Source organism: Lissotriton helveticus, chromosome 9 (genome assembly GCF_964261635.1).
Source record: "Lissotriton helveticus chromosome 9, aLisHel1.1, whole genome shotgun sequence".
In the NCBI taxonomy this organism is placed as follows: Eukaryota; Metazoa; Chordata; class Amphibia; order Caudata; family Salamandridae; genus Lissotriton; species Lissotriton helveticus.
Window position 1 is genome coordinate 955,669,506 of NC_136070.1, and position 18,126 is coordinate 955,687,631.

Sequence of the window (18,126 nt, forward strand, 5' to 3'; positions counted from 1 at the left end):
CCAGAATGGAAATCGCTGTGAAATTTCCAGGTTAGCCCAGTGTGCAGTTGTTCCAGAATGGAACTTTCACTCGGATTATGTACGATCCGCTGTTAGATGAAAGAGTGGAGATTTTTATATACTTCAAAGTAGTTCTCTGATTTTACCAGTAGAGTGAACTGAATACATGTGTATGGTTTGTGACAGTCTTGATAATAGAAGTGTGGTAAATTGATACATCTACATGTTAGCTAAGAGTATCAAAAGGGCATCAAATGTGCTCACCTTTAGACCAATGATGCAAAGGATGATCTGTTTTTGGACTTTTACCTATATATTTTTCTACAGAGTTCAACGTGCCTGCCAGGCTAGTTCTGGTGCTGGCTGGCTGTTAGTTAGATCTTGAAAAAAGATAAAGATCTACAAAAGCATTAGTTTTTTTTTGTTTAAGAAGTTTTATTAGGTTTTTTAAATACATAAGAGAAGAGAAAAAATGGAAACAATAAAATGGGGAAGGGGTAGAAGCCATAATGAAATATACATAACATAATTAATATAAACAATCAGGCAAATACCATATGGTAAATTAGGAATATTATAATTAAAGAGAATGAGAAAGGAAAGGAAAGTAGAAAAGAGAAAGAGAGAAAGAAGAAAAGAGAGATAGAGAAAAAGGCAGGGGAAGAAGAACCAAAATAGTGGGGGGGAATAGTATAGAGAAGGAGAGAAAAATAATTAATGTATAGGAGAGTGTGAAGAGAGATATGTAGTGAAAGGAAGCCAAAGAAGGTCTGATTTAATTTTTTGAGGAAGAGGAGGAAACAGTATCAATCCTGTGTTCGTCACAAAGAAAGTTCCACCAAGTCAGCAAAGACATTTTAGAATTGTCTTTCCAGGCGGATAGAATAACTTTAAAAGCTAATGCAATAAAAAGATCAAATAATCTGGGAACAGAAGATACAACATCCACATCAGGTGATAAGGAACCAAGAAAAACATTTTGTAGTGTTAAGGTAGCATTGAATTTAAATACTAACATGCAAATATTCCAAACAGAGTTCCAAAAGGATAAAACATTAGGACATTCATAAAGTTGATGTTTTAACGTGCCCGTCTCAGTTGAACATGACCAACATAATGGAGAAGAGCTTGGTGAAAATTTACAAATACTAACAGGAGTAATAATCGCTCTTTGATAAATAAAATACAAAGATTGGGGTATACGAGCAGCAGAAGCTTAAAAAAGTTTGGACCATAGTTTATCCCAGGTGGTAATAGGAAAAGAAACGGACAAATCAGTTTCCCATGCAATCTCAATATGGGACTTAGGTCTTTCAGTAACATTTGCTAACAATAACTTATATACAAGAGCGGCTTTAGGTCTGTGAGTTGAAAATAAAGAGTATAGAGGAGTAGAAGGGGATATAGACGGTGTGAGAGGCGGAAGGGAAAAAGTGGTTAGATGAGATTTTATGGCATGAACAATAATATCATATTCATTGAGAAAAGAGTCAGGTAATTGATAGCATGTTTGTAAGGTATGAAAGGGAACAATAGAGTAGTTGTGCAATAACTGGTGAACAAAAAGAATACCCTTTTCTTTCCAGTATTTGTAGTAGAATGGTTTACCTTTATATTTAGGAAATTTATTATACCATATAGTGGAGGACAAAAAACATTGAAGTGAAGTAAAATCCTTCGAAAAAGTGTTATATAATAAAGATTTGGAGAGAATTTTAAAATAGGACTAGTAGACAAAAAGGTACAATTTGACATAAAGAGTACGTGTTGAAAAGAGACATCTTTTAATACGGAGCGTTCAAAAAGTTCCCATCTGGGAACAGGGATGTCCACAAAATCATAAGCTAATGCCAAACATTGTTTAACCAAGAAAGCTGAATGATAAGCTGTAAAATTTGTGAAACGCACACCACCTTCATCCTTAGGGATGTATGAGTTTGTTTAGAGCAATTCTTGGGTGCTTATTGTTCCACAAAAATTTTGTACATATAGAGTTGATTCTAGAAAAATATACATTGGGAATTCTCATAGGGAGCATAGACATTGTATATAAAACATGAGGCACAATCATCATTTTAATGCTATCTAACCTGCCCCACCAGGAGAGATACAGGGGTGACCAAGTAAGGAGGAGTGATTGGATTGGATTTATTAATGCAGTAAACGTGAATTTAATTGTATCATTTAGGGAAGATGAAAACCAAATGCCAAGGTATTTAATTTTAGAAGGACACCAGGCGAAATTAGTATCACTAAACATACATTGATAGCATGTAGAGTTTAAGGGCAAGACTTCTGTCTTTGAGAGATTGAGTTTGTAACCAGAAATACTACAATATAATCGAACTTCAGTCAAAAAATCGGGGAGAGATTCAACAGGATTAGACATATAAATCCATACATCGTCTGCATATGCAGATATTTTAGTTTCTACAGAGTTATGTTTGAAGCCAGCAATCTGGGAATTAATACGTATGCGCTCTAGGAATAGTTCAAGGCATAGAATAAATAATAAAGGGGAAATGGGGCAACCCTGCCTCGTGGCTCTGGACAAAGAAAATGATTTGGAAAAGTGATAATTAACAAAAATACTGGCTCGAGGACAAGAATATAAAAGTTTAATATAAGAAATAAAAGAGGGCCCAAAACCAAACCATTGGAGAGTTTGAAACATGAATTGCCCATTAATACGATCAAATGCCTTTTCAGCATCTAAAGACAGAGCTGGAGATATATATTTTTTGCCATAAGAAATAATATTAGCAAACATCCGAGCATTATCAGATGCCAATCTGCCCTTCACGAATCCAACTTGATCAGTTTTAATTAAAAGAGGAATAATAGTTTCAAGTCGGGATGCGAGAATTTTGGCAAACATTTTACAATCATAATTAACGATATAGGGCGATAATTTTTACAATAAGAGTGATCTTTGTCAGGTTTAGGTATGATAACAATTAAGGCATCCATAAAAGAACCAGATGCTTTTGCGTCAGCAATAAAAGAGTTAAAAAGTTGAAGGAGCTTAGGGACAAAAATGGAATTAAAGGTGTTGTAAAACTCTACAGACAGGCCATCAGGTCCTGAGCTTTTGACTTTTTTAGGGATTTGATAGCATTAGTTACCTCTTGAAGAGTGATGTCCTTCTCTAACGCGTTCTATTCATCAGGTAGAGATGGAGGGGAAGGTAGGCCTGAGAAGAAGGTGTTTAAATTTTGATCAGTGGGAAAGGTATTGTCGAAGTAAAGAGATTTATAATATAAAACTTCAGCAATGTCTTCATCTGACGATACTAGTTTTGTAGTGGATTCATTAAGAATAGGGCCAATAGTCTTACGTTCAGATTTAATTTTTAAATAATTAGCTAACATTTTACCCTCTTTATTTTGCCCTCCATGGTATTTAGATTTAATTTTAAGTAAAATATTACATGCTTCAGTCGTTGCTAATTTTTTAAGTTACATTTTTGCTCTAATCAAATTCTGAAGGGCATCAGATGCTAGAGAAGTAAAATACGTATGTTCTAAGCTTTTGAGTTTTTATAGCTGATCTTCATATTTCTTCCTTGTGGATTTCTTCTTTTTCGATACATAAGAAATGGTGAAGACACAACAAGCAGCTTTAAAAGTATCCCAGTTATAAGGAATAGAAGTATCTAATGGGTCATTGATACTGAAACATTCATTAATAAAAGTGGTAGCTTCCTTGATAAAAACTGTGTCTGATAATAGGGAAGTATTAAGTTTCCTTTGGTTAAATTGAGAGGAGGTAAGTGAGAGATCCATAACAGCGTGAACAGGGACATGATCCGATATAAAAATAGATCCAATTTTAGATGATTGGATGGAATGGAGCAAAGATTTACTGGTCAAAATATAATCAATCCTAGAACGGGTGTGATGTGCATTAGAGAAAAAAGTAAATTTAATTAGATCAGGATTAAGAGTCTTCCAAACATCATACAATGAACTAGAGGCAATGGCCAATTGAAAAGCTTTATGAGATTTATCAGGTTGAAATTTACAATTGGATAAACTATCGGAAAAAGGATCTAACCATTGGTTGAAATTGCCAGCAACAATAATATTAGGGCAGTCAATTGAAGAAAGTAGAATTTTAATATCATTCCAAAATTTAGGATCTGGCTTAACAGGACCATAAATATTTAATAAAACTAGCGTTTTGTTTTGTATCACAATCTTTGCCATTACCAATCATCCATCAGCATCATTTTGTGTAGATAAAATTTGTACTGCCAAAGCTTTATGAAACAATATAGCAACACCCCATTTTTTGTTAGAAGCAGGAGAAAAAACAACTTGGCCCACCCAGTGCCTTTTCAACTTAAGAGATTCCACATCATTACAATGAGTTTCTTGAAGAAAAGAAATCTGAATGTTGAGTTTTGATAAATGAGACAGTACCTTTTGTCTTTTGACTTGACTCCAAAGACCACGGACGTTCCACGTGACAAAGTTACACATAATGGAGGGAAGGGAAGGTATAACACAGTTGGAGTTGATACACTTCAAGGATATAACTACAAGAGAAAACACACCACAGGAAAAATTACATATAGAAAATACTACAGAGAGACCGGCATTACCAAGATACATTAACAATAAATAAATGATAAAGGACAATATTGAACAAATAGGGATGGTTAGAAGAGAGAAATATATAGAAAAGGATAGAGCAGGAGAAGAAAAGAGAAAAGGAAAGAAAGGAGGAAGAAAGAAAAGGAAGAAAAGAGACTGGAGAAAAAAACATGTAAGCAAATCAAGGAAAAACATCCAGATCTGTAAAAGAAAAAAAAGTCGGAAGAAGAGAAGCATAGTGACGCCAGAGGTTACGGACCTCAGAGAAAAATACACGACAAAGGGAGCGATAACAACCTCATGAAGGAAACAGAAAACAAACACTCAAAGAGCGTTAAATAGAGCCTGAATACTGAATACAAAACATCATTACATATGAAAGGGAAAAGTCAGTTATTAGTAACCATTCCTGTTGATGAAAAAACATGGAGATAAAATTTGAGCTTTTCCGGATCATCAAACGAGCGTGAATGACCATTATGAGTAATCTTGCAGAGACCCGGATGAGGATACCATATTGGATGTTGAGATGTCTCATCTGAGGACGTAATGCAAGAAATTCTTTGCGACGTGCGTTTGTTGCATTGGAGATATCCTGAGAAATGAAGAGGTTATGACCAGACCAAATAAGACGACGTTTAAGTCTCACAGCCTTCAGAACCTGCATTAATTCAGTAAATTTAAGAAAAAGCATAATGATGTCAAGTGGTTTAGTAGTGTTAGGATGTAGACGACCAAGACGATGAGCCTTTTGTATGTTGAGAGGGTTCGTTGAAGTTTGAATTCCGAGGAGTTCCGGGAGGAATTTTTGTAAAAATGCTTCCATGTTAGAACCTTCAATATTTTCCGGCAGACCATAAAGACGTAGGTTATTTCTACGATTACGATTTTCAAGGTCCTCAGTATGAATCTTTAGCTTGTGAATTTCCTGTTCTAAGAGAGGAATCTCAATAGCTACATCCTGTATATGTATGTATGTAGTTGAGCTAACACGTTGTTCCAAGTCCAGTACCTTGCCTTCCATAACAATCCATCTCTCCTCAATCTGTTTCAACTTTTCGTTTGTCATAGACAAAAAGGGCTAGAGGCCACGGACTTCATCTAATATAGAGTCTAAACCAGGATTCTGAGATGAATGAATAGGAGAAGGTGGGTCAGTTTTATGTCTCTCAGGTTTTGTGCCAGAAACAGGGGATCTGGCAACGTGAGCATCACTAGCCATACTGAAAGGAAAATTCACAAAGATATTTGCAAACAATTTGTTGAAAAGTTCCTCAGAAAAATAAAAGAGAGATAAAGGCTGGCACTAGTGAAACTTGAGGCTCTTTATTTTCTCAATATATTGATCACATCAGGAAAATATAACAATTGATACTAAGTTAGTGACGAGCCCTTTCTGTTAAGAAAGAGACATAGATGAGTGCATTTACCAAAAAGGTACGTCTTTCCATATTACAAGCTCTTTCAATGACATAACTGACATAAGCTATACTCAAGTCGAAGAAACATGTTCAATCAGGAGCATCAACTCAAGGAAGACCTTAGGATTGAAATGTGAGAGTGCCAACAACAGCAATTTATGAGTGGAATCCTCGCAGTAAAGAGAAACACGTATGCTTCTTGTGAGAGAAAGTAAACATGTTCACCGCATCTTCAAACAGCAAAGTCCGTCACTCCACAAACATGGAACTCCGTTTGAGGCTCGAATTCACTTCTCGAAGCCCGTGATGCGGCGGAGCTCACACAGAGACCGCCATCTTCCCTCGGCGTGCAAGCCACGCCCCCCAAAAAGCATTAGTTTTACTTCGGAGATTTTTCTGTGTGTTTTAGATGGTTCGACCAGGCTAATGTTCCCAAACCATGCTCCTTTTATGTCATAGAATAGTTCACAGATATATACAACAAAATGCACTTCAAGCAACTCCAGTAGACCTCTTCCGTCGAATATTAGAAAGCTACTGGAATGTTACACATTTCAAAGTATATACTAATGTATTTAAAAAGGCCACATTTGGTCCAATATGCAGTCTTGCATTGTTCATCTTTTCTTAACCATATCAGGCCATATGTTTCAGCGAGATCCAAATAAGTAAAATTTGTAGTCTTGTAAAATTAGTTTAAAAAAACGGGTTTAATGGTAGAGGATGACGTTTTCTAAGGTAATCCTATTCTCCAATTAGTTTTCAATATAGGGCTCCAGTTATCTGTTCTGTGGGAATGAAAAAGAAATTGGAAAAAGCCAGGGACTTAAAATGCTGAATGAGTCCATTTGCTTGGTTTGGCTTCTTTTATAATTTTAAATTATTAATTTATCTCACCTAAAGATCATAAGTGCTCCTATGGACAATTCAGAAAGATGGTGTGATGGTGGGAAAAGATTAATGTTGAAATCCATGTTGGAGTGGGTAGGCAAACTGTCTGCTTAATTTTAGTCAAATATATTAACAAAATCAGAGTGCTGGACCACATAGTGGTTTTTGATGGCCTCAACACAGTCATGATATGGGAGGCTAGGTACAAGAAATTCAACTGGGCTAACTTCTGCTTTTGAAAGTTGTGTGGGAATCACATTGCTGCAAAGGGTCGACTGAGCTAAGGGATAACTATTATGATACTTTTTCTGAGTCACATTAAGGAAAATCATTGTGTTTCGGGAACAGTTAACTACCCTCTAACGGAAGCAAATATGGACTAATTCTGAAAAATCCAAAACAAAATGCTTAATATTTGGTACACGAGCCTGAAATTTATAAAGAAAACAACAATCCAACTGCATACCTTTCATGAATATATCTAACTAGGTGAGTAAAACCATTACACACAATTCTTTATTTTCACCATATACTATTAACTATGAGTGCGCAGGTTAAATGTAATAGTCCATCACTCCTTTTATTATTTGTAATTATGGTACACGCTTAATCGGGAAAAACATGCAGACTAAAAAAGGAAATATCTTTCTTGACTTGTAGATTAAACATCAGCATTTGATTGTGTGATGCACAACAAACTATGGATTATCATGTACGACTTCAGAGTAGATGCACTAATAGTTAATTTCCTTAGAGAATTGTTTTCGGCACACAGGGCTAGAGTGCACTACGGGCTAAAAGGGGAATGCACTCAGCTATTCAGCATAGACCAAGGGGTCCGACAAGGTTGTGGTCTTGCTCCCTTTTTGTTTAATTTATATATAAACAATCTGGGTAGTGTTTTAGGAAGCAGATGTAATGATCTCCCCCAATTTGGCCACTAACCTATTCCGGCCCTCCTCTATGCTGACGACATTGTGCTTATGGCCTGTACTTCCCTGGGTTTACAGCGTCTTCTTACTGAGTTTGTAATGTATACGCAGGACTTGGGATTACAAGTCAGTATAAGTAAAACTTTTATAATGACATTTGGGAAAAGATCAATGAAATGCTGTGATATACTGATTGAGATCACTAAGATCAGTTTTACATCAAACTTTTCATATCTGTGCATTTTATTTGACTTAGACGGGACCTGGACATGTGCAATCAACTTCAGGAGGCTCCAATTTGTTGAAATCATCTCGGCTCTGCTTAACTTCTCTAGGAAATTGAGTAAAAGGTCTCCAAGAGAGATGATGACTATATATAAGGCTAAATGTCGGATTACCACTATGCACGAGGTGGAGCTGTGGGGCTATGACAATTTTCAATCACCGCAGCTAGTTGAAAATGCTTTTTTAAGGAATCTTCATGCTCTTCCCAAAAGCTGCTCCACTTTTGCCTGTCACTCGGAATTGGGGGTGCCCTTTCTAACAGATCTGATTAAGATTCAGCCTGTCCTGTTCTGGCACAAGATCTGCAAATCTGAGCCTACGAGATTAAATCGTGACATTATAAACGACTGTCTTAAATCTTCAAACACCCATAAAAATCCCATGGCTCAACTATGTCCAGAGTCTCTGACTATTATTTCTAGGAAAGAGCTAAAATCTGAATATTTTTCTCTGCTTGAGGATTTAGGGCTATCTGCAGTACTACTGAAACCTACCATTCTTAAGAACCAACGGATTTTGACAGTGCAACCTTATTTAATAAATGTATATAACGCTTGTCATAGATTTTTATTAACATGACTCAGAATGGATATTTTTCCTCATCTAGCTGGTTTTTCTACTATAAACGACTAGTCGCAAGACTTGGTAAAATGCACTTGTGACAATGTATCCACCCAGAGCACCGTGCACACTGTTTTATTTAGTAAATATTATTCAGATCTGAGAAAATGTCTGGGGTGGCTCCTCCTCTAAGGCAGTGGAGCGTTGCCCCACTGCTCTCGGAGCAGGTAAAATAAAATGATAACGTAGTTATTAATATTTTATTTTTTGTAGGTTGTGGGCTCGCTTAGGGCGGGGCTGGTGGCACAGGGGGAAGAGTGGTTTGCACACTCCAAGTGCGCATGATGGTTTGGCCGGCCGTCTTGGGACAGCCAAACAGTCATGAGCACTTTGCATGTTCCCCACCAGGCTGTAATGCACAGCCTGGTGGGGAACATGCATAGGCTCCCTGCCCCTGTCGGAGTGCCGAACCACGGCGCTCAGACCAATGACAACGCTGTAGCCTGTGTGCTTCCTGCTTCTGGGACTCGCCGAAGAAGTGGAGGAGAGACGCAGCTGGTGGTAGAGGTAAGTGGTATTTGTTTTTTGTATTTTGCCCCCTCTATCCACCACCGTTCCTTACCAGCTGCTACTAGAAAATGTTTAATCAAGCCAGTTTTTAGGATCTATAAACTTTTAGCAGTGTCTACCAGCTTTTATGTTTTTACAGTTCCTTCCGAATCTGTATATCTGTGTGGTTATGTCATGTTACCTATGGGCTGTTATCTCTCACAGAAAGCTTTTTTAGTTAACTTTATTGCCTGTATAAGGTAACCGGCCTTTTATTCATTTTATCTGCATTGCATATGTTTTTATCATACTTTTTACATAGAATAATTTTTTTTAACCTGAACAGTAAACTAATCTTATCTTGTGTATGCTTTTATGATTTACAATGTGAAATTAAATAAAGATTATTTTTTATTTGATTCAGTACCCTCTGAGCCCCACCCTCCTATTTCTTACCATCACTGAACTCCCAAGTCTGTTTACCATTCCTGTCATTCATCGTGTCTTTTGAACTTTGCTGATGTGGTTTACTATTTATAGTCTTTTTATAATGTTCCCATTTATAGTCTTTTTACAATTTTTTACTTTTAATTTCCACCACTGTCTTATGTGCCTTTCTTTTTTAACTCTTAAAGCTAACTCAAATTAAAAAAAGCAACAAACATTCAAGCTGTTAACTAAATAATCAGGAAAAGTAGTTTGTTAAACATCTATCCAACAACTTTTTCAGAAAAGCAAATTACCCCTATTGCCTCCTCTCAAAAAATTCCATCAATTCATAAATCTGAAACCTTTATTGTGCCATATTTAGGAAGCCTAAATAATCTTGCAAAACATGACCTCTCATCATTTGTTTCAACGTTAAATTTATGTTCATTAACCCTTGCTTTTATGGGTCTTGAGCTCTGTTCCATCATTACAGTTCAGTCCATAGGCATTCACATTCTTTGTGCCGCAGGATCATAATCTCTAAATAAGATGCCATCTCGGATTTTAGGTGCTATAATATCAATCACTAATCACATTGTTGCAGTTAGACCATTTCACTTCGGATTGTGCACTCACATTTGAATTTAACATCATTGCTTGTAAGACTATGCTCTTGACAATTTGGTTATGCTTTATTATCTACTAGCAGCCCGTCCCGACGTTGTCCGGGTATGAAATAGAATGTGTGGAATGTGTGTATTTGGCAAGGGCAATTTATTTTAAAATCTCACGGTAGACAACATTTTTGGTTTCATTACAATAGGGACGGAGAAGGCCCAGCTGCAGCCCTGGTTGATGTTAGCAGGCGTGTGTAATTGGTGTAGTGATCCGCCGCCTGAGTTCGGCTACAGCCTTGGTTGATGTTAGCAGGCGCGTGTAATGTCGTTGAATGAGAGACTTATCAGCCACGGGTAAATATGTTTAATGAGAGAGTTGAGTGACAGCGAGTAGGAGAGGCTGCAGTAATTGTCCCAGCAGACACGCTCATTTGCGTGTTCCCCCGCTTGAGGCCCAGATGCAGGCCTGTTTGATGTTAGCAGGCGCGTGTTCCCCCGCTTGAGGCCCGGCTGCATCCCTGGTTGATGTTATCAGGCGCGTGTAATTAGTGTACTGATCCGCCGCCTGAGCCCGGCTAGAACCCTCGTTGATGGTAGCAGGCGCGTGTAATTTCGTTGAATGAGAGAGTTCAGTAACAGCGCGCAAGAGAGGCTGCAGTAACGTTACTTCCCAGGCCTCCAGGTGAACGTGTTCGTCACGCCCCCAGCACACGGCCATAGCAGACGATCTTCTGATTAATGTACGACCCACATGGCATGAAGGGCGGAACGTAGCACACGCCCCCAGCGTGCCCCTTGATGCGGTTTAATTACGTTCACATGGCATGAAGGCCGGACACACGCCCCCAGCATGTCACGCCCCCAGCGGGCCCCTTGATGCTGCGCAGCAACGTAATTGGCGCTTGTATGTACGACTCACATGGCATGAAGGGTGGACACACGCCCCCAGCGTTTGTCATGCCCCCAGCACACGCCCACAGCCCTCGATGTGATGGCCGTACCACACGCCCCCAGCGTTAGTCACGGCCCCAGCCCATGCCCACAGCACAATGCAGACACGCCCACAAGGGACTACTTTGCTGGCACGGTTCTTTTACCTTTTAAATGTATGGAGGAGTTGGCCTAACGGCTAAGGCGCTATACCTCGGACCTGGGGATCTGAGTTCGAGTCTTGGTAACGACGCCAAACATCCTTTGATTCTGGGCAAATCACTCAATCTCCCTGTGCCTAACAAAAATGAATGTGTGTCCTCATGTAACGTAATTGGTGCTATGTAAAGCGCTCTGATACCTGATTCAGTTCGGGTCAAGTTCGCGCTATATAAAACTCTGCAAAAAATTTAACAAAAAATATATATGGTGGCCGTCTGCATAGCCTATGTCATTCTGCTGCAACTGCCCTTTCCAACGGTGTATTGGGTGTTGTGATTGGTGCTGTGGTTACTGAGATTACCCGCCTCAAAGGTTTGGGCTCTCTCTTTATAATATTAGTATGGATGGCATGACCATTATCACAAAGAAAACAACAAATAAGATGGATCAAATTGCATGTTTTTTATTTGACTACATTAATTCCTTGTGAGCTTTCTGTTATATATTCATATACAACTGTAACCCTTACTGGCACTAAACAAGTCGCAATTAGAATCTCAATTACATAGCTTACTATTGGTCAGTAATCATTTCAGAGACTACTGACCCCAAAAGCTTTTGGTAATCAATGTCTCAATAATTATCTAATAGGTTGCAGACCCAGAACTATAGTGAATTGACATAACACGAGAGAATACATTTCTGGGCTGCTTGTTAATGTGCATTCACTTTAGCTTCAACTTAATTTGTGGTTTGGCTGGACATTCCCAAAAGTAATGGTCGCATTTACCACAGTATTAAAACAAGTTTTAAGTTTTTGGATGTGCAATCTTTCTTCAGTTTCCTAGTAATGGAAACTCTACCAACATTAATTTCCAGAGGTTCAGCTTGGGTCCTGTAGGTGCAGTTGATTGTACTACTGTTAATTTATTTTTGCTTGTACGGTTAATTTTACTTTGGCTTAAAAAACATTATAATACTTGCATTGTTCAATGATAGCTCTTTCCAAAATATTTTTTGCCTAATTTCAGGGACAGGGGCCAGATATAAAGTTTGACCACCAAATTTAAAGATCACAACAGGCCCAGTGCTGATCTCTTTATCTTAACAGGAAGCATTGGCATGATGGTTCCTATTACGGTACAAAAAGTGTGGTGATTGGCCACTAGTGGTTTTGATGGCCATTCACTAATCTTTAACAAAGTTTCGGTTTCTTAAAAACAAATTCCCAGAGTGGGAGTTGGCTTTTGAAAAACTAATAACTAATGACCTCCACATTCAGGGAGTTTTTTTCCCCTGGGTGTTTCCTAGTAGGGCTGGTGGTGTAGTGATCTTTCTCCAATGGCTCTTACTCAATCAGATCATTGGAGGACATTGTCCTTTAAGTGAACAATCCAAAGCTCTGTCAACAGAAAGATGGAAGTTCTCGTAGTAGTCAGTTAGGGTACCTAGGAAAGTGCGGGATGACAAAGGTCAGCACGAGTTACAAAAGGCACTAAAAGGATTGTATGCCACAATATGATCCCGTGTTCCATTCTGACAAATGCCATGGACTCTCCTGAGCCAAAGGTAAGCCTGGGAGGAGTTTGCAGAGTTGCGCTATGCGGAACTCCGCGAAGTGACAAAAAAACTCCGCTGCTTGCAAATGCCGTTTGCAGTGATTGCACAGTGCGTTTGCTTGCCTGCACTGTGCAATCATCGCGAACGGCACCTTGCATAGCGCAAACGGTCCCTTCTTCCCCTTTTCTGCCTCTCAAGTAGATTTTTACTCGAGTGGCAGCTTTCTCAACGCGAACAAGCAGTTTCTCATCGCGAGCGGTCGCTAGCATACGCAATGAGAAACCTGACCACCCGCCCGTTGAGAAATCTCGCAGGGATGTTTATTTTCCAGGCTCGCAGTCGCAAACTTGATGTTGATGATTGCGAATGAGGAAAAAAACTCTGCTCCGTGAAGCATAGTTTTTCGGAACTCTGCGAGCTCTGCATAACGCGGAGTGCGGGAAACTCTGCAAACTCCGCGAGCGGAGCATAGTTCACCGCCCAGGGTTAGCCAAGAGGCAGAAACATGTTGTCGGACGGTCTGAGTGGGGATGGGGTATTTGTTACCCTAGTCTCCACACTGGTTTTAAATACCAAGTGATATCTCACTCAAATTAAATGGTTGATGTATTGCATTTGTTTTTATATATTCATATCACAGGTTCAGTGGTCAGTACTGCCTCCTTTACTATAAGGTGTAGGCCTACTCTTCATCAAACTGGGTTTTTGAAGAGTGAGGGGAGTCCTATGATGAAGCATGACACCTGGTGGTGTGTGAGGACTCCCGTCACTATTTTTTGTGTGTCCATAGATAGGCTTGAAGTGGAGGATCACTCATAGAAGAATAAATGAACATTTACCCGGGTGGCTTTTCTAGTGCCTAACGTATAAAGTAACCAGCACATAAACTTACTTCTGGTGTGTGTTTGATCACACCCCAATAGGTATGTCGATGTGCATGGGATTGCTTGAGAATTCTGGCATGTGGAAACTGAATGCCAGATGGCTCCTGAACCCAGAGGTACGAGAAACTCTTAGGTTTGGAAAGACACTGCTGAATATTTTCTCCTTAAAAGGGGAATGCTCATTTCCTCAGGCATCCTCTGGGAGGCTTTTAAAACAGTGATTAGGGGCATAGCTTTGGTGTTTATCACCTACGATTAGAGAGCTCAGTCTTAGGGACAAAAGACTGTTGTGTAAATAATATTGCACCCGGAAAGGAAATGCACTTAATAAGCCACAGAACCCCTTAGATATAAGCTGGAAATGGCCAAATTACAATATAAGAACTTATGCTTAAATGAAACCCAAAAAACATGCCTGACTTCGCAAATTAGTGTGAATGTTAAAGGTGGGTAAGCTGACCTTTTAGCTCAGTAAGGGGTAAGAAACACCCAGAGGAATGTTCAATATCACTAATTGTGAGAGACAAACGAGCACCACACTGCAGGAGGTAGCCCAAAAATAGTAAATAAAGAATAGAATATAGTTAACTCTCCTACCAGGAATCCATGGAATGAGGACACATGTACAAGGAATAGCCATTGACCTTATACAATCTGGTAAACACTCTAGGACTGAATGGTTTGCTGATCGAGTATTTAGAGGCCAATGCATCAGAACTGGTGCTACATTTGCTAAATATGTTTCAAGAATCGAAAGAAACGGAACTGGCTGCCTCCCAAATAACATGATGTTAGCAGTGATCACCGTTATTCTCAAGAATGACAGACCTCCTAGCAAGTGTGACTTCAATTGACCTATCTCTCTGCTGAATGCAGAGGCCGAGTTGCTGGTGAAAATACTCGCGACCACCTAACAGCAGTGATTGAAACACTTATGTATAGGTATCAAAGTGGCTTTATGCTATACAGGTCAACCAAACACAATATTAAGAGAATGTTAAATGCATTAGCTATGGCACATACACTGGAGGGGTCTAAGGCTGTCCTCCATATTGACCTGGAGAAGGGTCATAATTTGTTAGAGTGGAATTATCTGTCCTCCCTTTTGAAATGCCTGCAACTGGACTCTACCTTTATTGCCTATACTTGACTACTCTACATGAAGCCAGTTGCTAGCTTCCTGCGTAAAGAAATGCTGTCACAACTGTTTCTAATCTGATGGGGAACTCAACAGTGATGTCCCCTGGTACCGCTTCATTTTGCAGTGGCATTGGAGCCATTAGCAGCCAGTATCAATGCACCTGGAGACATAAAGGGCTTCCAGTGAAGTCATGGTGTGATAGACAAGATCTCACTCTATGCAGATGATATTATATAATTGCATAATCCTATGACATCAGGCCAGTCACAGAGTTACTGAATGAATTTGGGTCATATTAAGGACAACTGGAAGAAACCTACTGAAAGAGGGGCCTCTGATGACGATTGGATAGAACATTATTCCCACACCACGTGTTTGATGAAATTAGGTATCTGGGCATTCAGATTTCTAAGATTCGAGAGCTGGCTTGAGAAAAGAACATATCCCCATAGCTAGAAAAACTGAAAAGAAACACCCAACTTTGGATGCTTCTGCTGATTTCACTCATGGGCTGGGTTGCCCATGTCAGAATTATTGTGCTTCACAGGATACTTTATGTGTTGCAAAATATCCCATGCAAAGTCCCCACATAATTTTTTAAATGATTAACAGCAATAATCTTTTTCTTTCTCTGCATTAACAGAATGCTTAAAGTCAGCATGGCAAAATGCAGCAAATCCCACTACGGAAAAAGCTGATTTCATTGCATATTATCAAGTGGCTTACCTTCTGGTGAAAATGATTGCATACTCAGTACCAAGTCTGATCTAACCTAAGCCTGCGAGCAGTGGTCTCTGGCACTGTCGGTCCATTGTGTTTTCTATACTTTGATGGGGGCCATTGGACATCCCCCCCTGCTACAAAACCAGTTACAGTTCTCTGGGGAGGGCACTAACTGTGAGATGGAGTGGGGTAAATGACTAAAAGAACAGATGCCAGTATGTGGGGATTCACTTATGTTGTCAAGTAAGAGGGTGGAACAGTCCGGACACGCATTGACATGGTATTTACATAGAAAATCCTGAATATAATTTTTAGGGACTCACACTTCTCACCTACTCACTTAGAAAATAACCCAAATATAAAGAATATTGTTTATTCATAGAAAAGATCCTTTCTCACAATCAAAAAGGGAATGAAAAAATATTTGAGTCAGATTAATGACAATAAAAGGCAAGGTACACTTATGATCCCTAAGGAAATTGCTATCGCAACTCGACTCCTTCTTAAACAGTTTAAACATTTCCTCTGGCTATACTATAACAACAATTATAGAGAATATGGTAGGAAGCAGAGCCTGCATTTCTGAAGTGCTGTGAAGACCGAGGTGATTTGCTGCATTCGGTATGGGGTACAGAATGCGCCACAGGCATTTGTAGGCAGTTGCCAGTGCCTTATGTGAGAATAGGTCTCTCTTTTAAATGGACTTTGCTGAACAACATGGGGGAAATACAGGCAACATAATGCACACAACAATAAATTATTTATTGCCCTGGTCTGATGATAGCCAATCAGGAATTTGCCTGTACATGGAGAGTGACTAACATGCCTCGTCTGGGAAAATGGAAGGCAGGGCATGACAGATGAAGAATTCTTGATAAATACGCTTATGAGGACTGTGGTTGTCCACATAAACATGACAAAATATGGACCAGCTGGACAGGCTACTATTTCAATGACGGTACAAAAGGGGTACCCCCCCTTTTGTACCGCTTTGGCCGCCATAAGTGTGGCAGGGTATGCTCAGACATGAGTCCCTTGCTCACTTTGCCACTGGATTCAAGCAAGCCGGGCTGAAGACGGCTGTAATGCCAGAAACCGGTCCTCGGAAGCTTGTTTCCAGTCCAGGGAAGGAATGGCTTGGCAGTTCGGGCTGGACTGTTCCCATGAGGCACAGGGTCAGACTGATTTGCATATGGCCATGTCTGAACTGGGGTGGCAGAGTGGGCTAAAGAACGGTGATGGATTAAACCCAGATCTTTTGACTGGGTGTGAGTGTTTGATTGGTTCAGATGCTCCGTCCATCACCACCCCCTTTTGTACCGCTTTGGCCGCCATAAGTGTGGCAGGGTATGCTCAGACGTGAGTCCCTTGCTCACTTTGCCACTGGATTCAAGCAAGCCGGGCTGATGACGGCTGTAATGCCAGAAACCGGTCCTCGGAAGCTTGTTTCCAGTCCAGGGAAGGCATGGCTTGGCAGTTCGGGCTGGACTGTTCCCATGAGGCACAGGGTCAGACTGATTTGCATATGGCCATGTCTGAACTGGGGTGGCAGAGTGGGCTAAAGAACGGTGATGGATTAAACCCAGATCTTTTGACTGGGTGTGAGTGTTTGATTGGTTCAGATGCTCCGTCCATCACCACCCCCTTTTGTACCACTATTTCAATGACAGCACTTATGTATGATTTCCATTTGCTGTTATGAATATGGATAAATGTACATTGATGTATGGCGTGGTGGATGCCCCATTTTACAACCCAATTGTGGTCTTCGGCCCAGATGTTCCCATGCTCTGCTGTATTATTGAAATGGCAATAAAGTTTAACTATGACAACATTTCCACATATGAATATATAGGCTTGCAGGTCACCATTATACCTTACAGGTAGACCTAAGGAAAACAGAGATGGAAATGCTGGATACTGTGTTTCTACATGCAAAGTGTTACTTTGAGGGATGGATGGATGCTGAAGTGGGGTGTTGAGGTCCTAATGGAGAAATTCTGAGGGAAAAGAGGCTAGTGGCAAAATTAATCCCAATAAGTCATGCTACTGCAGGGTTATGAAACCCCTAAGTGAAGTTGCAGGTAGGGTGAATTAGTAAAAAAAAGGCCAAACATATGTTAAAGGATATGGTCAGTTCCAACATAGTTATTTGTGACTTGGTTCTAGCAACGATTTGTGATAATGCACCCACAGTCCACCATGATTATATTACCTCTAATCCGATGGCCAGATTAATTAAGCAAATTTACACTCCATCTTCAATTAAGAGATTTTGCAGACCTGGCCCAAGTTCCACCATGAATTGTCTAGTGAGCTGCATATTACGGATGTCAGGCATGTTTTACACTTGTTATCATAATAAGGCCATGGGTTCTTAATCAGGCTTCTCTAAAAACAGTGTTTCATTATGTCAATAATTGTTTCTGAAAAGTTCTTTCTG

At 39.7% G+C, this 18,126-nt stretch overlaps 1 protein-coding gene across 6 annotated transcripts in view; it reads right to left on the minus strand.

Moving 5' to 3' along the window:
• The window catches only part of C9H3orf62 (chromosome 9 C3orf62 homolog), a 217,094-nt gene that overhangs the window by 14,953 nt on the left and 184,015 nt on the right, over positions 1 to 18,126 (minus strand). The window contains exon 8 of one of the 6 annotated variants that reach the window (XM_078661228.1): positions 4,425 to 4,540. The exons of the other annotated variants lie outside the window; for them this stretch is intronic. Within the exon in view, the coding sequence (XP_078517354.1) occupies positions 4,425 to 4,540 (116 nt within the window). The remainder of the gene's footprint in view (positions 1 to 4,424; positions 4,541 to 18,126) is intronic. 6 annotated transcript variants of the gene reach the window in all.